General features: G+C 40.7%; 1 protein-coding gene across 10 annotated transcripts in view; it reads left to right on the forward strand.

The window, feature by feature from the left end:
* Window positions 1-25,793, forward strand: part of LOC122540891 (uveal autoantigen with coiled-coil domains and ankyrin repeats protein-like) — a 162,656-nt gene extending 136,863 nt beyond the window's left edge. For all 10 annotated transcript variants that reach the window (XM_043677132.2, XM_087981284.1, XM_087981286.1 and 7 more), the window contains 6 exons: window positions 271-319; window positions 2,440-2,492; window positions 6,116-8,830; window positions 10,761-10,910; window positions 16,432-16,497; window positions 17,936-25,793. In XM_043677132.2, the coding sequence (XP_043533067.2) occupies window positions 271-319; window positions 2,440-2,492; window positions 6,116-8,830; window positions 10,761-10,910; window positions 16,432-16,497; window positions 17,936-18,007 (3,105 nt within the window). In that variant the 3' untranslated portion in view covers window positions 18,008-25,793. The remainder of the gene's footprint in view (window positions 1-270; window positions 320-2,439; window positions 2,493-6,115; window positions 8,831-10,760; window positions 10,911-16,431; window positions 16,498-17,935) is intronic.
* Window positions 25,794-26,004: the final 211 nt, after the last annotated feature.

Below are 26,004 nucleotides of genomic sequence, written 5' to 3' on the forward strand. Positions count from 1 at the left end.
TTGACCCAGGGGCAGTGAAGGAACAGCCTTATATTTCCAAGTAAGGACGGTGAGTGGCTTGGAGGGAATCTTAGTGGTTGTAGTGTTCCCATGTATCTGCAGCACTTACAGAATTTCAGACATTTTAAGGTGGATAAGGTAGTCAAATGCTCCTGATTAGCATTTTATGATATTAAAGTTATTGTATGAGCTTGGGTTGTTCTTACTGAATCATGGGAGGATCTTTTTGAATGAAATTGTTAATGAAACCTTGTGCTTTAATTAATGTAGAGTGGGCACTTCTATGAGCAGATGGCAGCAAGTATCCCAATGGTGAAGGGTAAGATCGAATCTTTCTTTTTAATGACTATAAACCATTCTTTTTTTGATGGTGTTGAAGACTTTTGAATTTGGAGTAGTGTGCAAAGAAATGTAATGTTGGATGACAATTATTGTGATGTAATTAAATCTACCGGTGATTAACCTGAAATTATTTGCGTATTTGATTGAATTTAGCTTTCATTTCTAAATCTGAATTTTTAAATTGATTTCACATTTCACCATTTGCCATGATGGGGGCCAAACCCATGACCCCAGAGCTATAGCTGAGGTTCAGGATTACTAGACCAGAGACATTACCACTACGTCATTGTCAACCTGCAATGTGGAGGGTTAATTCTGTTAATAATTAATACTGAGCAGTGTTAAAATTTCTTTTCATTCCAGAACGATTGTGTATTTTGTTACTTGTCCCGAGATTGTAACATCGCCTTTGCTTGGGTTACTGAGAGTTAATCCAAAACATTTAAGGCAACTTGAAAGTAAAGCAAAAATTCTGATTGCTGTCCAAGATTGATTTAATGCAGTTAATATTTTGTTTGTTGATATGTTCAGTGTTAGGTGTTCAGTGTGAGACCTCTTTGTCTCAAGTGAAGTTCTGAGATGTGAATGAACCAAAGGTATTAAATGTCTTTGATCTGTCCAAATCCAAAAAGGATGTTAATACTTTCAAACCTTCTGTCACAGCACAGATCAAAAATTTCAATGTGTGCCATTAGTGATATTGTGTCAATTATCGAAGGATTCGATAATGAGAATTTTCTCCCGTTTTAGAAATCCATTGTACACATTGAGCTCTTGCTGAATAGGAAGGTGGTAGTGTCACTGGGCTAGTAATTCGGACCCCCCCCCTCAGATTAATGTTCTGGAGACACTAGTTTAAATCCCACCATGACAGGTGCTGATTTTGTTTTTTTAAGCAATTAAAAGCTAGCCTCATGTCAACCATATAACCACTGAGGTAAAAACAATGACTGCAGATGCTGGAAACCAGATTCTGGATCAGTGGTGCTGGAAGAGCACAGCAATTCAGGCAGCATCCGAGGACAGGCAAAATCGACGTTTCGGGCAAAAGCCCTTCATCAGGAATAAAGACCACTGTAACCACTGCCAATTGTTGTAGAAACCCACCTGGTTAACTGATGTCCATTAGGGAAGAAAATCTGTTGTCTTTACCTGTTCTGTCCGACACATTCCAGACATGCAGCAATGAGGTTGATTCCTGACTGCACTCTGAGCAATTAGGGATGGGCAATAAATGCCACTGATGCCTACAGGCCATGAACATATAAAACAAAAGACTCCTCTAAACTCCCATCACAAAATGCAACCTCTAACTGAAGTCTGGCTCCTCTTTACTTTTAACAATGGTTCTCACTGCCATGGGCGCTCCATTTCTAACAGATGATACATGTTGACATTGAATAAGACAGCAACAAAGGAGGCCATTCAGCCAATGAATGAACAGTTGAGCTGTACTCACTTCCATCTCTTCCTGATATCCTGGTATTACTGCAAATATTTGTTGAAATACTTTGTAAAATATCCAGCAATTGCATTTCCAATTTAGTCACGTTTTGGGTTGAGTGAGGGGCAAAGAAAGTAAGTTTCTGTAATCGTTGCCTCTACTATATTTCTAGCTGTGAGTAAATCTGTGCTCTCTAGCTTGTCAAGTTTTGTGTTAAAACACTCCTGTGAAGTGGTTTTCCTTGCTGTGTAAAAGACATTGTGTGAATAAGGCCAACGTACTGTTGGCTTCCATTTCCTGAAACGGCATTCAATTCAAACCCAGATTCCAAACAGAATCACGACTTGCTCAGAATTAATTTTCTGCCCGATAACAACAAAGATGAAGACAAACTGTAAATGAAGATTATGTTATGAATTCTCAGAATTCCTTGTGGCCTAATGAAATGCAATGCAAATGTTGCTGTCTTCTCCTGTTAAAAGATTATTGTCTAGTTTTGGGTGCATTTTGCTGTATTGCATCTTTTAAAACAAATAGCCCGCGTAATAAGCTGAATGCCCTGGAGGGGAGAGAGTTAATTAAGAAAATGGTTATATGCACAGAGTGTTTGGATTAAATTATTATTTTATGTTTCATTTCCTTTAAAATATTAGTGAAAGAAGAAATGGCTGTGAAACAGACTAATTTTCCTGCCACAGAGTCACAGGTAAATGTTTGTTTTTTTGGCTTGCCCCACATGAACAGTTTAAGGAATACAGTAAAGGTTTAGTGTTGTAACTATCTAAAATTGTTCTGTTGTAGCATTATTTCTGCCTTTCTTTTCAATTGTATGGAGAGCAAAGAAAATGATTTGCTGATGTAATGAGAACGGTCTTGAAGGATTTCACTGTATTCAGATGCTGACTATTAATAGTGAAGATGGTCAATGATCCCATGATGAGTTAAATAGTTTACCTGGGAACATGGAGAATGGTTGAGTGGTAGCAATGGGACCTGTAGGTTCCTGGACAAGCTGAGTTCTGACAGGAGCTCCAGGGGAAAGAGATTTTCAGAAATGACAACAATTAAAACACGATTGAGTCTGTTTTCAATGATGTGGTCAATACTCTCACATAAATACACCAAAAACTGAAACAAATCCATTGTAATTGTCCTTACTTTGTTTTAGTTAGATTTTGTGTCTTTTCAAGCCTCCTATACATTAAATTGGTCTCCTTGAAACAATGTGTGAGGCGATGGAATGAGGCAGAAGACACTGTCCTATAGGGAGAGGTGGGTGCTGAATCTGGTACTGTCCCTATCATCAAGTGCACCTCTCCCCCTCACTACCTGCTTCTTGAGGATCCAGGGTGACGAAGCTTATGGCAGAAACCTCCTCCCCCTCTGCCTTGCCCCTTCACCTCAAATGTCCGTCTCCCACCTCTCACTCAGCCTCCTTCCCAAGTTTCAGCCTCGTTCCCTCAGCCAGAGGAAAGGAGACCACTGAGAACCAAATATTGTAGCTGCATGTCTTCAAACGATGCATGCACCAAGTAGTGACCTTTGGTGAGGCCATCTACACCTGCAACCGTGTGGATATCACTGCACTGAATGTGATGACACCAGCACATGTGCAAATGCATCCTCACGTAGTGATGTCAACAGCACAGGCTCTAGCTGTGACTAACTACTGTCACTGTCTGAATGCATGTGCATGTGGATCCATTTTGGTGTTGGGAATAACCCCTTGAACTGAGGGTGCTTGAGATCAATCGTATTACTGAGGTGTGGAGTCACGTTTCGGTCAGGTGGGGTAAGGAGGGTAGATTTTGTTCCCCAAAATGTATTAGAGAGTCTGACGGGTTTTCAGTGACCATCAGTAATAGCTTCTGATTGCCATTGCTGTGACTGGCTTTCAATTGCAGATTTTTTGATCACATGTAAGTTTTGATCAGCTGCCAAGGTGGGATTTGAACACCTCTCCCCACAAGAGCATGAGTTTGTGCCTTTGGATTAATTGTCCAGAGAGACTATGACGAAGCCACCATTTCTCCCTGGGTTCATAGAACAGCTAATCACTTTCAATCTTGTTTTATATTGTGCTCCTTAGAGTGCATAAATATTTACACTTCAGCTTGGTGAAATACTTAATCACTTGCGGTTTATTCAATTTATTAAGTTGATGTTTGTAAATTTACTTCTTAATCTGAAGTGGAGCATCCTATGAGGTTAAGTTTATGTGAAGCACGTATTGCTTTGTACACTCTGAGGGTGGTTTCTACTCTGGAGAGGTTTCCTCTGTTCTTGTAAAGATCTGGAAACAAAATAAAGATGAGCTGACTCTGATCTCAAATGCTAATTAGGAATGAGATATTAACAGTCCCACTTATTGAAGCTGATGGGATTCCAAATTCTAGTCAATACTAATGCTGAATAATATCCTAATAAAGTTTAATCTGCTGTTGTGTAATGTTAGCATGTTTTGAGAAGATTTGTAGCTCAGGTTGAGGTTCTGGATGTAAATTTGCTCGCTGAGCTGGAAGGTTCATTTTCAGACATTTTGTCAGCATACTTGGTAACATTATCAGTGAGCCTCTGGTGAGGTGCTGGTGTTATGTCTCTCTTTATATTTGTGTTTCGTGTGAGGCCAGAACAATCTGCAACTAAGATACTACTTTCCAACATGTGCCTTGCAAGATCAAAAATGCATTTTGTTTGAGGATGGTAGGTACAACAAACTCATCTTTTCCAACTATCTCCTTGGTGTCAATACTCTCCTTTATAAATGCTTCTTGAACAAATTCACTTCAGCAGCCTTCCTTCCTTTATTAATGAAGTATTTATTAGTTTTTTTTCATTTAAAAATTGTTGAAGTTGCTATTTCCTATTTAATCATAATTGGGATTTCTCCCAAAGTGACAGTTTGGTGGATAATACCTTTGTGTTCTTGTCATTATTTGGTCAAAATAAAAATATGAAGTTTTTTGTTGCTTTGTGCGAACAGTTTCCTGATGGATGTGATCATTTTTTATGTTGTTTTCCATTCTTAAGACACACATTTGCCTTTCCACCAAAAGCAACGTGTGAGGGCAATAATGGAGGCTCATTGGATAAGTTGCATGTTTCCACCACTAAGTCTGTGTTCTCGCTTATATGTTTTGAAGTGCTATACAACAGCCAAGAGGATTGGCTATGAGGAACATTTTGAAAATATTAAAGCTTTTGGTTCAAAGATGGTTCTTAAAATCTGAAGAAATGGCTGTAAGATAATGAACCTGCTTATGAGAAAACAGACAATATGAAATAGGCATGCAATAATAAAGGACTGGTTCATTACCATTTCAGTAGATGGTACTTTACAAAAATGATTCCAGGGAAGAGGACTTTCATTTATGAGGACAGATTGGAGAGACTGGAACAGTACTCCTTGGAGAGAAGTATGCTAGAAGTAGACGTGATAATGTTTTCAAAATCATGTGAGGTGTAGTTCAGGAAAATCTGTTTCTACTTGTGAAAGAATCAAGAATGAGAGGGCACAGATTTTAAGTGATTTGTAAACACAGAATATGTGATGTAAGCTTAAAAGGGCTTTGGATGTGCACTCCCTGGAGGTGTTGGAGGCAGGTCCATGTGAAACATTGGCAAGAGCATTGGATGATTTGATTAGAAAAAAAGTGAAAGAATAAGGGAAAAAAAAGCAGGAAAATTGAATCAAATTCATAATGCTCATTGATAGATGTGGGTACAGTTACATTTAAAAGACATTTATGGGCAAGGTTAGAGGGATATGAGCTAAACATAAGCAAATGGGACTAGTTTAATTTGGGAAACTTGGATGAGTTGGACCAAAGTGTTGGGTTCGGTACTGTGAGACTGTATAACTATGATAACTAGTGCAGCTGTAAAGGGCTGAATGACCCTCTTTTGCATTATATAACACTGGCTCCCATTCACCAAATTAAACAATGACTAAAAGATTGTTGCTGATGGTGCAGAAGGCAAGGAGAGGTACCCATGAGAGTGAAATCTGAGGGATAGAAATTAGGTTTGGGAGCTGGGTGTTGATTAGATGTCAATGCCTGAATAGATTGTAAAGTGTTTTGCTTTTAAAAGTCCTGCAGTTCAGACTTGCAATTGTTGGTGTAACTAGATCCTCATTCTCAGAAATTACTATTTTGCTGACTGGCATTTCATTACAAAGGAAAATCTTTGTCTCACCTTAAAAAAATTGGGATGTTGGGCCCATGGCAGCACCTCTAATTGCACATGAAAATGAACAAAGTAATCTCTTAAAGTTTAGTTTAATTTCTTGTTTTTGCTAATTGTTGTATTAATCTATTTTTCTTTCAGCATCCTTCCAAGTTGGCTGTTGGATCAAGTGAGGTGATAGCACCGTTTCAAAGCACGCCTGAGGTAAATGAGAGTTTGAGAAAGGACTTGGAAATGACGAGAAAAAGGTTTGAGTTGGCAAGGAAGGAGGTAAACAACCTTCAACTGGAGTTGTTGAACAGGAATAAACATTGCGAAGTCTTGAACGACGAGTGCAAGCGTGTGAAACAGGAATCGGAAGAGCAGATCAGGCAACTGGAAGATGCCTTAAGTGAAGTACAAAAGCGAATGTTTGAATCGGAAGGAAAAGTGAAGCTCCTGCAAGCTCATGTCAACGCACTCAAAGATCACCTTTCAAAACAAGGTTCTGCAGGAAACAATCGAGCAGTGGATGAACTCAAAACTCAGTTGAAGGATGTGAAATCGAAACACGAGGAAGCATTGTCGGAGGTGGAGAGGCTCCAAAACCAAATCAAACTTGGCGTTTTATCAATACAGGAATCGGGTGAGGTTAAGCAAGTGGATAGATACAAGGAGGAGGTGAGAGAGATGAAGCAGGCTTTAACCATGTCAGAGCAAAAGAATCAAGAAACCGAGAGAAAGATAATTGGAATGGAGAATGAACTGAAGAGCATGGAGAAAAAGATATCGCAGTGTGTACCAGCTGAAGAGTTTGAGAATATGAGGAATTCGTTCATCAGTGGTTTGGAAGAGAAGGAGAAGCAGGTGGTAGAAGCAAAGGATAAATATAATAGAGCTCAAAAGGAAGTTGTCCAGCTGCAGAAAGAACTGGAGAGAGAGAGGGCTCAAGCAGCTGCATGTGTGAAGATGGAACAATATCAGTCGTTAAAGAGTTCCTTTGACAGTCAGGGGGAGAAAGTTTCTGATATAACCCAAAAGCAGCAAAAGCTACAAAAAGAAAATGAAGCTATTCAGCAGGAAAATGTTCGCATCAAATCTGAACTAGAAGGCTTGAAACACAAAATTCAAGTGGAGTATGTACCTTTGAAAACCCATGACTCGATAAAGTCTTCAATGAATCAAACTGTACAAGACCTGAACAAGCAAGTTTCTAAGGTGTCACAAAGGTACAAGGAGGCTTTGAAAGAATCAGAAAAGTTAAAAGTTGAGAAGAATACAATAAGGGATAACCTGAATCATGTGCAGACTCAGTATGTATCTCCAGAAAAGCACAAGAAGGAAATAACAGCTCTAAATTCCATTGTTAGCAAATCAAAGACTGAGTTGGAAGAACTCAACCAGAAGTATAGCCTGGCACAGAAGCAGACAGAAAATGTACTCCAAGAAATTGCTGCTTTGAAAGACTCTTTGAAAAGTCAATATGTCCCCTTGGAAAAACATGAGGAATTGAAAAAGGTTCTGAATGCTGCCTCAGAAAAAGCTGCACTTGAATTGTCATTAGCAACAAAGCAATGCAGTGAGGTGCAGAATGAGATGGCAAGGAGTGAGCAAGAGAAAAATCAGTTGAAAGAACAGCTAGTCATCCTTCAAGATCGAATGCAAAGAGAGTACGTACCCCTTCAGCAGCATGAAGAATTGAAGACTACCCTGAACTGCAGAGCGGAGGAACAGCAGAAGAAAGTTGATGAGGCTTTGTCAAAATACAAGGAAGCTCAGGAAGAAACCGTTGAGCTTCGCAAAGAAAAAATGAACCTTGCAAATGAGCTTCATATACTACAGGAATCCCTCAGTTCGCAGTATGTTCCTCTGGAAAATTATGAACAGAAACAGAATGAATTTAATGTCTCTTTGAAAGAACTGATGAATCAGTTGACCGAAAAGACCCAGCAATGCTCTGCGTTTCAAGAGGAAGCTAAAAAGTACAAGAAAGAGACTGAAGAGCTGAAGAAAACAGTTGGACATTTGGAAGAAAACTTGGAGAAACATTATGTTTCTAAAGATATATACGAAGAAATGGAAAGCAAGTTTGTTAATGGAATGGGTGAAAAGGATGAGCATGTGGAAAAAGTGATGAGGAAGTGCGCAGATGTTGAATTGCAAAGTGAAAGATCACAGAAGGAAAATGCCAAACTGCAGTCAGATATCCAGGCATTAAAAGAGAGTATACAGTTAAAGTACATCCCTGTTGAAGAGTTTGAGGCAATGAAAACATTGCTGAACAACAGAGTTTTGGAGCTGCAGAAAGAAAAGGAGAAGATGAAGACTTCTTGTGCACAGGAGCAGCAAAAGGTAGAAACCCTGTTGCTCCAGTTAGATGATCAGAAGAAGAGTTCTCTACCACTTCTAGAGCATACAGAATGGAAAGAGAAGATGGACACTGATATTGCCAGACTGAAGAACCAGCTGAATGAGCGAGAAGAGGAATTGAGAGGAAAGGTTACAGAGATTTCAAAACTGCAGGCAGATGCTGAAGCCTTGAGCAGGACAATTACAGAACTGAAAACAAAGGAGGCAAATGACCTATCAAAGCATGAAACGGTGAAGAGTACATTAGAGGCTCAAGTAATATCATTAAACAAAGACTTGGCAGAGTTGAAAGAGAAGGAGGATCAAATGTGCACTGAAATATTACGTGCCAAAGAGAAAGAACTATCGGCAAAAGATGAAAAGGAGACTTTTCAATCGCGTTCCTTCAGCTTTGAACAAGAAATTAAAGAACTTAAAAATAAATATGATGATTCCATGGCAACGATTTGTGATCTGCAGAAAAGTATTCAGGAATCTGCGAAGCAAATTGAGGCCAAGGATAACAAGGTAGAGTAAAAGGAATGCATGACTATTCGGGCATTGTGGGCGGGTGAGGGTGGGGGTTCCATTTGATGCTTTAAAATGGAAAGAAACTATTTAGTAAGATATTCCCATAAGGGGCGTCAAACTGTAGCCCATGGAAAACCAATAGTCATGAATTCGATCTAAGAAGCAATTAAAGAAGGAATTCAATAGCCAGGGAGTGGTGAGAATGTGGATCTCATTAGGGGGTAGTTGGGGTAAATAGTACTGATGCATTGAAAGGGAAGTTAGATAATCATGAGGGAGAAAGGAATAGAAGCTTATGTTGAGATAAAGTAAATAGGAAGTTTATGAAAGTTGATACCAGTATAGAGCACTTCATCTCTGATGAAAAGTCATCTAGACTCAACGTTAACTTACTCTCTCCATGGATGCTGTCTGACACTGTGATTTCCAGCATTTTATATTTTCAGTATAGATGCTAGCATCCGTAGTAATTTGCTCCCCCAGTATAGAACAATTTGGGCCAAATAACCACTTTCTGTCTTGTCAATTCTATGTATCTTTGAACTGGCAAATTTTGCCTGTTTTTTGGTAGAATATTAACATTACCAAAGTATCGGTGCTGATATGTTGGAGGTTATTGAATCATAGGATTCCTACGTTGCATATAGAGGCCATTCAGCTGATAGAGTCTGCACTAGCCCTCTGAAGAGTATCCCACCCACACCCACACCCTATCCCTGTAACTCTGTATTCCCATCACTAACCAGCACATCCCTGGATATTTTGGCAATTTCCCATAGTCAGTCCACCCTTACCTGCACATATTTGGACTGTGCAAGAAAACCCACGCAGACATAGGGAGAATGTGCAAGGTCCATATGACAGTGGTCCAGTGCTGGAATCTAACCTGAGTCCCTGGTGCTGTAGGGTAGCAGTGCTGACCACATTGGGGTCCATGTTATCTGCTTTGGATTTACTATAGGCAATTAAATACTTTGCATACAGTAGAATGTTGACTGTTCTGTGAGGGAAAGTAGTTCAAGGTCCTGAGAGGCTCTTGCTTTCACGTGTGCAGTAAGTGTATAATATTTCTGAGCTGGTCTGTTATTATATGAGTGGTCATGTTACTAAACCAAGGAAGATGTTGATTGCCCAATATTCGTATTCTTCCAAAAGGGACTATATCTGCTCTTTCAAACAGCAAAGATGTCTGAGAACTCCAGTGAGTTCAGACTAAGGACATGTGTAAATGCAATGGTCAGTAATTATTTTGAGGATGTGTTTCCAAAGGCGATTCACATCAGCGTCTCCAGGAACTCTATCCTCAGCCTTAGTTTGCAGATGTTTGCAATTTTTAGTACTTTCAGAGAAAGATTCTTACGCCAGGCCATGCTTGCAATTTATTTGTTGTTTCTCAAATCCCATTTTAGAGATTTCAATTCAGCATAAATTGATAACTTGCAGTGATAGTACTGCAGGAGAGCTGTACTGTCAGAGATGGTTTCTTTTAAAGGTGCTGTTAAACTGAGGCCCTTCATGTTGCTTTGGGCTGGGGAGGGAGGGCAGCACTATCCAAAGAAGAGCAGGGGTATATCCTGAGTGTCCTCACCAGTATTTATCCCCCAACCAATAGCAGAAAAAATGATTATTTATATGTCCATGTCACATCCGTTCTTGTGGGAACTTGCTGTGCACAAATTGGTTGTTTCTCCTATATTTTAACGGTGACTACACTTCAAAAGGTACTCTATTGGCTGTGATATACTTCAGAATGTGCTGAGACTGTGAAAGGAGCAATGTAGACATGAGACTTTCCTCTAGCCCCAGTGAATCATTCTAAAATATATTTGGTTTCCAATCACACTGCGCCCTTCTTTACCATTCTGCCTTATGATGTGAACACTTGATATGTGGATTGAGGAGATTGATGATGTTTTTTCTGTCATAGATCACTGAGCTGTTAAACGATGTGGAGAGGCTAAAACAGGCGCTAAATGGCCTGTCTCAGCTTTCATACTCTGCCACGAACCCAAAGAGACCAAGCCAACAGATGGAGGCCCTCCAGGCTCAAATCAAAGATCTGCAGCAACAGCTGGCTGTACGTTGACCAGGAATTGTTTACACGCAGTGTTTGTATCTTTTCAAAATATTCAGAGTATCCAGCAAGATCCCTCAATTAATGTGTGGTACGATAGGACGGCACGGTGGCTCAGTGGTTAGCACTGCTACCTCAGTGCCAGGGACCTGGGTTTGATTCCAGTCTCGGGCGACTGTCTGTCAGTGTGGAGTTTGCACGTTCTCCCAGTGTCTGCGTGGGTTTCCTCTGGATGCTCCGGTTTCCTCCAACAGTCCAAAGATGTGCAGGTTAGGGTGAATTGGCTATGCTAAATTGCCCATAGTGTTAGGGGATGAGTAGGATAGGTGCATTAGTCAGGGGTAAATGTGGAGAAATAGGATAGGGGAATGGGTCTGGGTAGTTTACTCTTCACAGGGTCGGTGTGGGCCAAATGGCCTGTTTCCACACTGTGGGGATTCTGTGATTCTATTAGGTGCTGACAGATTCTATTTTGGATGCAGTAACTACTCCGTTCACAATCCCAGGATTACGCGGACTGGTATCTCTCACATCTAATACTTTTTCTTTCCATGCAATAGTTGTACGTGTAATTTTTTAACCATGAGTAAAATAGTCTAAAAAGTTGATTTAAATTGCTTGCTTGGTATGCTGATTGCAGTTTTACTTTGGAGCTGCAATCTGCCTCCAATAGATTTGTTTATTTAAATAAGGATGGACCTAAAACCATTAAACTTTAATCAACCGGCCTCCTAAGGTGTTCCATTTCAAATATTTAATGCATTACCAGCACTTGCACATCTTCAAAGCCGAGAGTGAAGGAGCAATTAATCTCTTTCAGCTATTCATGTGCAGCAGAGGAATATCAAATTTCAGTAATGCTTCTGTCATATCTGTTCAGGATGTGTTGCGGCTAAGATGTTAAGTGTTTTAACCTCCCTCAGGATCACAGAGTTTTTCATGCACTCGAGGTCAGAGCCAAATTCCATTTGTTAATCATTGCAGGAATAATTAAATGGCATTGAGATCCCGTGCTCTCCTGCTGCTGGTTAAATAATGGATGGAGATTTAGCAGCATGTCCACCGGAGATGCCATTGAGTTAATGTGTGCATGCAGTCTCCATCCATGAGCTGCATCATAAGAGATGCCCAGCAACTACAATTTGTATGTCTGTGTGTCCCATTGCACTTTCTCAAGAGTCTGAGGCAGTATTAAAGGAGCAAACCCTGGCCTGAGAAACGCTGCTTCAAATATTAAAATACCTGGACTTCAGGTGTTAACTTATGAGGAGAGATTCGACAAATTAGGCATTTTCACAAGAATTTAGACATTTAAAGTGTGATCTGATTGAAATCTTCAAGATATTAACAGGAAAAGACAGGGTAGCTAAAGAGAAGCTGTTTCCACTGTTTGGGGAATTCTAGAACTAGGAGGCATAGTCTTAGAATGAGGGCCAGACTGCTCAGGAGAGATGTTAGGAAGCACTTCGACACAAGGGGTAGGAGAGATTTGGCACTCTCTTCCATGAATGGCAGGTGAGCATAGAATCATAATAGTGTGGGAACAGGCCATTAGGCCCAGCAAGTCCAAACTGATCCTTTGAAGAATAACCCTCCCAGACTCTTTCCCTACCCTATAATTCTACATTTACTTCTGACTAATGCACCTAACTTACACATCCCTGAATATTATGGGCAATTTCCCATGGCCAATCCACCGAACCTGCACATCTTTGGACTGAGGAAGGAAACCGGAACACCCAAAGGAAACCTACGCAGACACTGGGAGAATGCGCAAACTCCACGCAGACAGTCACCCAAGGCTGGAATCGAACCCAGGTCCTTGGTGTTGTGAGGCAGCAGGGCTAACCACTGCTGGATGCTGGGTCAGTTGTTAATTTTAAATCTGAGATCGATAAATGCTTGGTAAGCAAAGGTACTAAGGGATAGTGGCCAAAGGCAGGTTGAACGGGTTAGCTTACAGATCAACTGGGCAAAAGTGAGGACTGCAAATGCTGGAAACCAGAGTCTAGATCAGAGTGGTGCTGGAAAACCACAGCAGGTCAGGCAGCATCCGAGGAGCGGGAAAATCGACGTTTTGGGCAAAACCCCTTCATCAGGAATGGAGGTAGGGAGCCTCTGGGGTAGAGAGATAAATGGGAGGAGGGGTGGGGCTGTGGAGAAGGTAGCAAAGAATATGATAGGTGGATGAGGGTGGGGATGGAGGTGATGACCAACTCCTCCACCACTACCAGTCATCGTCTCTGTCTGAGCGAGCACTCCTATGATCCTTTGGGGCTATGGCAGCTTGACCTGTTTCCACATCAATCCTCATTGTCACAAATGAAAGCTCCTGGTGGAAATATTAGCATATTGTTATGGAGTACAGATTGGCTGATGAACAGGAAGCAGAGTTGACAAAAATTTCAGGTTGTTAAGGTGTAATGTCTAGTGTACCACAGGGATTGTTTCACATTTCCTGCATCCCATTTCTTTTCTTTTTATATTATGGATAGATTCTTGGAAAGCAAGGTGGGGTGAAAGGTTATCAGGAATCAATGGGAATGTGAATTTGATGTTCAGTCACAGTGCCATGTTCTTACTGAATGGTGAACATGCTTGAGGGATGATTGGCCTATTCTTCACTCATATGTTTGCATTTATATATCTTTCGCTGTCAGATTTTTTTCTCTCGCTCACTCTCTTTCTGCAATCTCATTAGAGATAAACCAAAAGAGTGCAATCATGAAGTAGATTTTCATATAAAAGTTAGTGGTAACCAAAGGGTGTGGCTGTCGGAGCTGTCAAGAGAAAGCCTTTGCTTGAGTAAGATTATTGAGGGATGTGAGATGGAGGTAAGTGGAGTGGTGGTACAAATCAGTCTCTATCTGAATAAATAGTGAGGCTGTCTTGACTGGCTTTCTCCTTCCTCTGTTAATTCCAGTCTTTTCTGTCTCCTTGTAGTAGCTCAGCTGCCTACAGTTTTGTTGCTCTCTGGGGGTCTCCAGTACCTTTCCCTGTGCCGTATACCTCTGGGCAGTTTCCAGTACCTTTACCCCGACTGAACCTCTTGGGCGGTCTCCTCCTGTATCTTTCCCTGTGCTGTATACATCTGTTGGGCGGTCTCCAGTACATTTACTGTGCTGTATACCTCTGGGCAGTCTCTAGTACCTTTACCCCTGCTGTATATATTTGTTGGGTGGTCTCCACTACCTTGTGCTGTATAGTTATGAGGGCTCTGCATTACAGGTTTTTCTTCAGTTATTAATTTCCAGAATGCCTGGATGTCACTTGCAGCGTCAGTACCTTGTGATGCCTGCAGAAGTTGTGCATACTGAAAACTCACAAACAACAATCTAATAGTGACCAAAGTGTCTGTTTTTGTGATGTTGGTTGAGGGATAAACCTAGAAACATAGAAAGCAGGAGTATACTATTCAGTTCTTTGATCTTGCTCTGCCATTCAATATGATCATGTTTGACAATGCAACATAACAACCTGTTCCTGCTTTTTCCCACCATATCCTTTGATCTCTTTATCCCCAAGCACTATATCCAACTTCTTGAAATCCTATAATGCTTTGGTATCAACTCGTGTCTGTGATAGGATGAAGAAATTTCTCCTCATCTCAATCCTGAAAGGTTTAACCCGTGCCCTTAGACTGTGACCCCAGCTTTGAACTCCCCAGTCCTCCGGAACAAGCTGCCAGCATCTACCCCTTGTCTTGTTAGAATTTTATAGGTTTTTGAGATTTCCCCCTTTGTTCTCTGAGCTCCAGTGAATATTACTTGAACTGATCCAATCTGACCTCCTACTTCAGTCCTGCCATTCCAGGATCAGTCTGGTAACCTTGTGTTGCAAGAACTTCCTTCTTCGGATAGAGACCAAACCTCTGTGTAATATTCCAGGTGTGGTTTCACCAAGATGCTGGAGAATTGCAGCCAGACATCTTCACCCCATATAGCAATTCAGTGGTTATCACTGCTGCCTTACAGCGCCAAAGACCCCAGGTTTTATTCCAGCCTTGGGTGACTGTCTGTATGGAGTTTGCACATTCTATTCCTGTCTCTGTGGGTTGTGTACATTAGGGGAGATAGGATGGGGGTTGGATCTGGGTGGTATACTCCTTGGAGGGTTGGTGCAGATTCGATAGGCCAAATGGTCTCTCTCTGCACTGTAGGGATTCTGTGTCCTTGAATCCTCTCATTCTGATGACCAAAATACCATTTGCCTTCACCAGCTGCTGCACCTGTGGGCTTACTTTTGATAAATGGTGCATGAAGACACTTGGGTCTTGGTGAACATTCTCCCCTTTAAATTTATAGCCTTTCTGTTAACAATCTGCTTTCCTGTTTTGCTGCTAACGTGGATAACCTCTCAGTTATCCACGCTATACTGCATCTACCCTCTCACCGAGCCTGTCCAAATCACACTGAAGCAGCCTCCTCACAGCTCACCCTCCCACCACCATATTCCCCCTGGGACAGTTTGGATGTATTACTTTTAGTTCTCTCATCTAAATTATTAATATATGTTACAAATAGCCGGGGTCCTAGCACTGATCCATGAGGTACCCCATTATTCACTGCCTGCCAATTGGGGAAAAAAACATTTATTCCTCCAGATTCCTGTCTTGTCAACCAATGTTTTTTCCATTTCAACACACTACCCCAATCTGATAGACTTTAATTTTGCGTGCTAATCTTTTATGTGGGACTTTATTGAAATCCTTCTGAAAGTCTAAATGAACCATACTTACTGGCTTCCCTAGTTAATTCTGAGTTACATCCATGAAGAATTGCAGTAGATTTGCCAAGTGTGATTTCCCTTTTGTAAATCCATGCTGACTCTGTCTGATCATGCCACTGATTTCCAAATACTCAGCGCACAGTAGACTGTAGCATTTTCTCCGCTACCTGAGTCAGGCTAACTCGTCTGTAATTCGCATTCCTCCTTCAAGTAAGTAAATATTGACCAAGACATGACAGCTACCTCCCTTTCTGTTCTTTTGAAATAATACTGTGCAGTGTTTCAGGTCTGCCCATCAAGAGGGCCGACAGGACCTGACTCATTGGAACGAGTATCTCCCTCAGTGTGACCTGAGCCAATCCCTCATGATCAAGGATGACTTGCTCCCTCACCACTATAGAGCTCTCTGTTGAGTGAAAAGTCTGATACATGTTCTCCTGTCACTATCTGGTGGGGCAGATGGTGGTTGGGGAAATGGGAGGGTCATTTTCAGATTGCCCCACACTTCTTTGACTCCAGCTTACCCTTGATTGCTCAGTAGAGGACTGAGCTTGTTAGCTTTTATTCTTCCTTGAGTTGGACTTGAACTCACAATCATCATGACACTCACTGAGACACAGCTGACACTGACCAATCATCATCCTATGATTTTGTTTTCAAACCTTTTGTGAATGATATTCGTTCCCTTACTTTAAGAGGTGAGGTGATTTGATCATTTGTGTCCTGCACTGATGGCTGGATCATACAGTCAGCATTTTGTGACGTTTTGGTGTTCTCATTCCCCCTTGTTCTGTAGGATGCTGACAGGCAACATCGAGAGGTCATTGCAATCTATCGAACACACCTACTCAACGCTGCCCAGGTAAAGTGGAATAACCGCCAAAACAAGAGAAATTGTGTGCAAGTAATCACTGCTAATGCAGATGGGGAGAACTGGATAAGTTGTGTTGCTTAACCTTGTTTCTGGAGCTGTTCCACTGTTGTAAAAAGAGTTGCAATCTGTTGTCATAGAGTCATAGAGATGTACAGCATGGAAGCAGACCCTTCGGTCTAACTCATCCATGCCGACCAGATATCCCAACCCAATCTCGTCCCACCTGCCAGCACCTGGCCATATTCCTCCAAACCCTTCCTACTCATGTAGGCAAAAGTGAGTCTAGATTATAGTGGTGTTGGAAAAACACAGCAGGTCAGGCAGCATCCGAAGAGAAGGAAAATGGACGCTTCGGGCTTTTTGAAAATTGAAACATCGATTTTCCTGCTCCTCGGATGCTGCCTGACCTGCTGTGCTCCTTCCTACTCCTAGACCTGTCCATGTTTTGAAATTATTTGGTTACATTTTCTCAGCAAGGTTGATGAATGCAGTTGAAAACTGTTAACTCATTCAATGAGCATCACCAGAACTCTAATCCCATTAGTGTTAACTGATGTAAAAGTTTACCAGTTGCTCATGCTGTTGGTCCCATGTGGTTTTCTTTAATCTGAGGGGTTTGGGTTTGTCCATGTAAGCAGTTGTGTTCTTGGGTAAGATTCTGATGTCACCCTGGAGTGTCAATTGAGATATGTGATATGGCATTCGAACATCTCTTTGCAAAATGATGACCATCACAAAAGACTCCATCTTCTGGCTCTGCTTTATCATGTGTCTCAATGTGGGCCACATAATACTGAAAAGTTACACCAAATCTTCATAAACTGCTGCGTCCAGTCTCAGCTGGAATACTGTGTTCACTTCCAGGCCTTAAGAAGTATGTTAAGACTTTGCAGAGTGCAGTTGCTGTGATAGCAAGGATGGAAAGTCTTTGGTTATAAAAACTGAAGAAGCAGGTATTCTGTGTCTTGGGAACATCAGAGGTTAAGGAGAGATTTAATAAAGATGTCCAAAGTTATGAGGGATTTTGATAGAGTAAACATGATGAAGAGGTGATTAACCAGATGTGACAGAATTCAAAGAATCTGGCAAAGAAGCCAAGGGGAGATAGTGCATTCCAGATCACAATTTACTCTAAAATAAACACTATCTGAGGGGGTGGTGAAAGCAGATTCATTCGTAATTTTCAAAAGGGAATTGGAAAAATGCTTGAAGAGAAATGAGAACTTGCCGGGTTATGGAGAAAGAGCAGGAGAGTGGAGCAAATTGGTTGGCTCTTTCAGAGAGCTGGCATGGCACATGTGGACTGAATGGGCCTTTTTTTGTTGCACAATTGTATGAATGACCTCATCCTCTTACCTGTTTTCTTCCATTTCTGACCTTAAGAAAGGGGGGACAAAAGTAATGTTTTCTTCACTTTTGTTTCCAGGGTCACATGGATGAAGATGTACAAGCTGCCTTGTTGCAAATTATTCGGATGCGGCAAGAGTTTGTCTGCTAGCAGAGTTCCTGGAGGCCAATTATTTACTATTGCTGTATTAAAACTCTAACCAGATTACTCCAGTTTTGCTGTAGCATTTATCCCAGTGGCCTAAATTCTTCAACTGTGATACTCAATCCCCTATCTCCAATATCTCCACCCCCTCACTTTTTATATACACAAAAAAAAGTTAAGCTATTTCCAATTCCTGTTGACTTACCTGTTGGTAATTCCAGGTTTTCATTTAAATGCGGAAGTGTAAGAAACAAGTTAGCTTATTGGAACATCACAAAATAAATTCTGCAGACTGACAAAAAGTTTTTTCATCTGATGTCACCCTTGTTGGACTATAAACATTCATCACCAACCACGTAGGCCTTTTCTCAACCTTCTCTACCTGGGAAATGTGCAACTACAAAGATTTTCATGTGACTTCCAACTGAAGGTGTAGCATCTGCAATTGAACTAGGATTGTATTATCTGGTATTTACAGAACTTGTGTGAAAAATTGCTGCAAATTGAACAAACAATGTTTTTTAAAAAAAGTTGTTTTTTGAACAAAAGACAAAAGCTGTAACCCCTCCTCGCTTCAGCCTTTGGGTCCAATGAGTTGGGAATTCATAAGGAAGTTTCCACACTTGTAACTAATTTAAGAATGTCTACACTTTTTAAAAAAATATCCAGTCCAAAACTGCAATGGCAATAGCACAGCAAGAATGTGCTTTTTGTGCTTTGAGCTATCAGTAGTAATGACTTATTCCAAGGTCTTTTGACCTGCCAGCACAGACTGACTCTTCATATCTGCGCTGAAGGATGGAGGGACACAGTTGCCACAGTTTTGTTTCATGAATTGGTTTTCTGGATAATTTAGTTTGCTTTTCAAAAAATTCATCCCTATTTTCCCTACTCCTGCAACTTTCCCCAATCTGATAACATGCTGGAGGATGTTTGGGAGCAACATGATGTCAGTCTTTTTGAAAGCGGGTTTTTTTTTTACCTGATTCAAACTGTAGGACAAAGTGTCCTACAGTTGATTCAACATCAACTGTAGGACACTTGAAAGTTAATAGCTTGCTCACCAACTTGCCAGGCTATACTCCTCCTGCATTTTGTGCCTTTTTTTTTAAAGTTTGGATTTGCAGTTTTCATTTTTCCTCCTCGTTCTCAAAACTTGATCTTCGATTTCCCCTGACACATCATTGCACCCAGACCACCATCTGCTAAATTCCTGATCTCATTCTGACAGTGTGGAAGTTTTGCAATGGCCCCAGTTTGTCTCTGTTCCTCACTGCAAAGGTTTAGGGAAAAAGAGACCATAGATCATACAAACATTTGTATCAAAGCTTGATCATTACCTTAAGGCTAATGCTGTCATGGAAGATAAAATGGGGTGGGTCCTTTCTCACATGACATTAAAAAAAACTGATTAATCTGCTGGCGATCTGGAATATTATTTTCCCACTGAATTTCAGGGACTCTGTATTTAATATATAATTTGAAAGCGGAGAATGGAAAAGATCATTCATTTAAGAAAAGCTTTCAGCAATCTGGATATGACAAAGTAGAATCTCCTGTATTTTTTTTGGAAAAGGTCTTGAAATTACATTGAACAACCATTTGTGCATTTATATGTAAATGAATTTGTGGAAAATTCCTCCTATAATGACAGAGGAGTAACCTACTTTAAATTAGAGGGTTAATACAGCAGTGAAAGTGGCTTGGCAAAGCTTTTTCAAAATGAACACATTTGGCATTTCTACAGCAATGTTCATATGGTGTATTTCCAGGTTGAAGCCAACTCCAATGTAGAGATTTCTCAGTAGTGTTACTTGGCTGGCCAAGTCTCAGTTCTAATTTAACTAAGTTAACCAACGTGCTTTCGTTTTGCAAAATACTAATGCAATTTGTAGATTTGCATTGGGTTCCTGCTGTATTTTATTACGTATTAATGCAGTTGAAAGAACTATTTTTCCAATATATATCCTTTATAGAACTGAGTTACAGTGATATTTCTCAGCTGGACTGGTCTGTCTGTTTTTGTTACTGAATAATGTGGATACATAGACAGCTTCTGTTTAATTTTGAGAGTATGCAACATTTTACTCTTCATCCACACTAAAAGGTTAACAATTAATACTGTGACTGGAACAATCATTTTGTGAATGAATATCATTTATCTAATTATAGACCTACAGCTGTAAATGATAGTTAAATTTCTTTGAGACTCGTTATAGTGTACTGTGCTATCATCCCACCCCATACCATTGTAAGCTAGGTTTTAATTTATGAAAGCCGTGGTTGTAATCAGGAAAATAACACTTCCAGTTTGAAGAAAAAATTGTTTTTCAGGGATATCAAGTTTTGTGAAGCTGGTGTCTGTGCTTTGACCTAGATCACTACTTCTATTGTATATTCATGTGCACCCACTTAAAGTTCTGGTCTAACATGAGACTTAAATCCCAGTGTTGACTGGATAAAATGAATTTGTGCATTATTCAAAATGCATCTGTTTTTTTACTGCTCTCTTTCCATGATTATTTTTTTTTTCCAGATGAAGATGGTTGTCTGGGTTTTCACCATACACCAATCCTCTCTGTTTGATTACTTTGAACATTGCCAGATGATTACTCTGGTAAATGTCTCCTTTTTTTTAGATTAGGCCCAACCAGTCCACACCGACCTTCCAAAGAGTAACCCACCCATTCCCATTTCTCTCTGACTAATGCACCTAACATTGCGGGCAATTTAGCATGGCCAATTCACCTGGCCTGCACATCTTTGGACTGTGGGAGGTAACCGGAGCACCCGGAGGAAACCCACGCAGACACTGGGAGAATGTGCAAACTCCAACAGACAGTTGCACGAGGCCAGGATCGAAACGGAGACCCTGGCGCTGGGAGGCAGCAGTGCTGACCACTGAACCACTGTGCAGCCCTTTTGTTGGCTGTGTTCCCTCCTCTTTACTATCTTCACCCTTGATCGGCACCTCTTGGAATGCTGTATCTTGTCTGATGTAGCTGGGAGCACAGGAGAGCTTCCAGTCTGGTGTAATGCTCCCTCCCATACATCACTGACCTGTGGCACGAGACTATCAAGAGAGCTACTGTTCGTTTATTGTTAGGCAACATAAACTTGCTGAAAATCTTTCCAATTTTATCAACATAGGAATTACTCGAAGTAGAAAGGTAACCTAAATCATCACCAATGATACAGGATAATGGAATTGCTGACTGCTCACTGTGATTAATCTCAATCACGGAGTCTCCAGCAGACTCTGAAGAGATGAGGAAAGCCTGCAGGGAGTGGAGAACTTTAGCATCCAAGTGTCCAAACTTGCATCTTCTCCCCAAGAAACACACTGGCTCAGTGGTTAGCACTGCTGCCTCACAGAGCCAAGGACCCAGGTTTGATTCCATGTTACATTCCCTTACATGTTTGCATCTCAAAGTACTTGTACAATTGGTCCAATTTCCATTGGAATTAATTAATATGATCATTGTACGTTAATTCTATGCAGTACCATAGATCAATCGCGCATTAAGTTTTTGCAGGTCAGTTTTGATATTATCCTTACTCTCCCTGAGTTTCCATTATTGGATGATGTTCCCACAGGATGTTATTCTGGGCACGAAAATGATCAATGCTTGTGAGTGATCATGCTGGTCAAAATGTCTCCATGACCTCACAGCATGCAATTGGCTAGCAATATTTACATTTGACAATTCTTTGTCTCCCCTTGACTGCAAAGCTGGTAGTTTATCACACAAAGTATAAAGACAATTGTATCTGGAAAATCATATAGTGTACATTTGAGCTGAATAGATTAATAGTTTCAACAGAAATGTTCAGTCTGTCTTCTGTATATTTGCATCATCTGATTCAACAGGAGGTCGTTGTTAACAGTTAAGGTGCACTGTGATTACACGCATAACAGCATTTCAACCTTCTGTACTACCTGATTTAAATCTTGTTATTATTCAGTGTGTGCACAGTCCGTCTGGAGTTTAGTGCCTCCTCCTGTGAGACTTTAAATATTCATGCTTTTCCAAATGGCTTAGATTGAGATTTCAGTCAATTCTGCTTTTTTTTTTGATCCAGTCAGAAAAGCATTTTTAAATTGGATCATTGATGTGAAATTATGTAGAATTGTGGAATAATCGTCAGATTAGTATGAGGCATTGGGGAATAGGACACCTTTTTGATGAATGTGGAAGACCCTTTAATTCATTCAGACATAACGCCGAGTTGTTAGCTAAATAATTCTCTGATTTCAATCCTTCTCTCTACCTGAATGACCATTCAATATTTAATCTTTAAGGATGTTCCTGGCATTGGTTTGTTCTCCCATTATGTAACCCAACATTCCTAAGTTGGAATAAATCTCCTACTCCCTCCCCAGCATTTTATAACCACATCTTCACCCAAGACTATCTCTAAATGTGTCCTTAATTCCTCATTGAATACACATCATTTCACACTGGATCCCCTGCTGCATTCAAAAAGAACAGGCAGTGTTTAGTTCATTGATTTGGAACAGATTAATCTGAAACTAAGCACTGTAGTCAAACACTACATGGTATGGTCAAGTCTTTTGATGTAGAGTTTAAAAGTTAGCCCTTTTTTAAGCATAGTAAATAATAGGTCAACACGTCACCTTTGCTGCCAGGTTACTGAAGAGAATGGGTCAGCAGTCATGTGATCTTGCATCACTTCCCAGTGATGTAATCTCTGATTTTATATACTCACAGTAATCTTTTACACTGCAAACACTTGCATTGAATTTACAACAAAGAAATGGGCAATTCGATCCAATTAGTCTGTACTGGTGTTTAAGTTCTGTATAAAGCTCAACCATTCTACATGATTTAACCTTCCAGGTGTTTCAGATTTTTAGGGTTTTACAAACAGTGTTTTCTTAATTGTTCTTTCTAAAGCATCATTGCCAAACTCTAGGACAAGACTTTACTTAAATTTGGATGAATACATTTTTGAGCTTTCTCTGAAGTGCAGGGCTCTCCCTTCACTCCCGATCTTGTTTTCTCATGTTCTCTCTCATTGTTTCGCTCGCTCTTTTTTCTTTCTCTCTCTCTCCCTCACTCTCTCTTTCTCTCTCTCATATTTTCTCTTTCCTTCATGTCTGGATAAAGTTTGTTCAGCAGATCTCTTGGTGTCATTCCCCGGTTTGATTCTGCTGCAAGGTTAAGTCCGTCTTGCAAAAAGTGCTGGTCTGTTGGGGCGAAGAATTTTCTGGAAAGGTCAAGTGCTGTAAGCTGAGCCATCCTAGCTTTAAATGGTTGCTATAGGACACCAGCAATCGACGCTGCCAGACTGTAGTCCCATTTCCTGTTTAATTCAAAGCTGAGGCCTTCTGATCAAATGTCACTGTATGATACCAGCTGACATCTCCTTAATGGTTTAGACATGGTTTGTTAAATACTCCATTGATCTGCCAACCCATTCCTACAAGTAACCACTACTTGGTTTATAGTCTGAATAGTGAAAATTGCAGTTTAACCATACAACTCTAAGTTATAGAGATGGCTGTTGTGAAGAGGCAGAAATCAGTTTGATGGTGTATCTGGTCCTGAAAATGCACTTGTTTCTGTACAGCTCTGACATCTCCATGAATGCTGCTAACAGCAACGCTATCGTGTGAACCTAGTATGTCTTTTTGTGGAAAAAGGAATTGAGAGCTATATCAAAACTGAGAGGTGTCCCCTGTTTAGAGGGAATACCAGAAAATTTTTGCAAAAGCAAAAGTTACTTTAAAATCAATTTCTCTCTCTCGCTCACTCGCTCACTCGCTCACTCACTGTCCACTGCTAGTAACCCATTGAAAAGTACCTTGTATTGTCATGAAGAGGAGATTGATAAGAAGGGTCCTCTCGCATCTCCCTGTAAAATTAGTCTCTGTCACTTGCCTTTCCAATTCACCAGATCTTGCTCACAAACTTGCTTCTTGCCAGTTAATATTTACGTAGCTCTAATGTGATACTTTAAATAACGGTCAGATCAGAGACAAGTAACCCATCTCCTAACTCACCGAAGCCTGTCCACCATCTAAAGGTGCAAGTCAGGAGTGTGATGGAATACTCCCCACTTGCCTGGATCTGTGCAGCTCCAACAACACTCAAAGCTTGACACCTCCAACAGCAATGGCTAATAACAGCAGTGTGCAAGATGTAAAGCAGTAACTCCTCATGTTTCATTCAACAGTGCATTCCAAACCTGCAAACTCAATCATCTCAAAGGGCAGCAGCTGTATGGAAATACCAGTACCTTCAAATTCCCTTCAAGCCACAAAACATTCTGATTTTGGTATCACAGAGTATTGCTGAAAAAGACACATTTTGTCAATCTATTGTATGTTATACTTGTCAGGACAATTTGCAAGAACTACCGGAGCAAAAGGACAATGCCATCAACGCTCTGAGGAGAGTGCTGGTTGGTTGATCCGGACTCTGGCAGAAGGGTTGCTTTGGTGAATGTAGCAGTTAATGATGGAGATGTACAGTATGAAAACAAACCCTTCGGACCAACTCGTCCATGCTGACCAGATATCCTAAATTAATCTAGTCCCATTTGCTAGCACTTGACCCATATTCCTCAAAACCCTTCCTATTCATATACCCATCCAGATGCTTTTTAAATATTGCAGTTGTACCAGTCTCCACCACTTTCTCTGGCAGCTCATTCCATACACGTACCACCCTCTGCGTGAAAAAGTTATCCCTTAGTTCCCTTTTATATCTTTTCCCCCTCACCCTAAACCTATGCCCTCTAGTTCTGGACTCCCCACCCCAGGGAAAAGACTTTATAAACCTCTATAAGGTCACTCCTCAGCCTCCGATGCTCCAGGGAAAACAGCCCCAGCCTATTCAGCCTCTCCCTCAAGCTCAAACCCTCCAAACCTGGCAACCATTCTTGTTTGTAATTCTTTTTCTGAACCCTTTCAAATTTCACAACATACTTCTGATATGGATGGAGACCATAATCGCACAATATTCCGAAAGCAGCCTAACCAATGTCCTGTACAGTCGCAACGTGACCTCTCGACTCCTATACTCCATGCTCTGACTAATAAAAGAAAGCATACTAAACACCACCTTCACTATCTTATCTACCTGCAACTCTCCTTTAAAGAAGCTATGTACCTGCACTTAGAAACTGCTAAAATTTGTTTAAATTTTAGACAAGGTGGACTGATACTGATTGCTCGAAATATTGCACTGACAAGTGAAGGGTTATCACTTATTTTCTTGACTTGGAGCAAATGCAGTGCATGTATGTGCTTCTTCCTGCCTGTGAAGACCAGGGCTTAGTGTATCAGCACTCTCCAGGACACCACACTGAGAGTCTATTGGCTGCACTAAACCCGTTGTCATTGTGATGCATCATGCCATGATTGTTTGCCAAATGCTGTTCCATTGTATCCGATGTTTTACTTTACAAGCGCTGGCTGGTTGGTTATGGTTAATACCTTGTTTTTTATGAACAGCCAAAGGTTTTGATAAAATTCTGTTTTGGCTTTACTCATGCTGTCGTTTCTTTGCTATCGATGGTTCAAAATATTGGAACTCTCCGCCAGCTGTATCTGTGCAACATGAACAGCAACATTTCACCATCTGCTACTGCTAGATACTTCACGATGGACAATATGTGCTGGGCCAGGCAGTGATGCCTGAATATCCATGAAAGATCTACAGATGACTTCTTCAGTGTATTTTTTGGTAGGTGTGTTGCTGATACCATGTAAACGATCAGCTCTGCAAATAAATGCCACACCAGTTAACCTGCCTTAACACACCTTATATGCATCAGTAGTTAATTTGAGTACAGAATGCCAATATGTTTAAGCGATATCTAGGTGTTTAAATCCAAACCTTATAAAAGGGCACAGCTACTCAAATTCAAACATTGTCAGCTCAATGGCTTGCACTTTCAACTGTGACTGAGTGTTGTGGGTTCAAGTGTCACTCCAGCAACTTGAGCACAAAACTTTAATTTGACACTTCAGT

Source organism: Chiloscyllium plagiosum, unplaced genomic scaffold (assembly GCF_037043375.1).
Source record: "Chiloscyllium plagiosum isolate Xiang-an unplaced genomic scaffold, Cpla_swu_hap1 HiC_scaffold_39, whole genome shotgun sequence".
NCBI classification, from domain to species: domain Eukaryota; kingdom Metazoa; phylum Chordata; class Chondrichthyes; order Orectolobiformes; family Hemiscylliidae; genus Chiloscyllium; species Chiloscyllium plagiosum.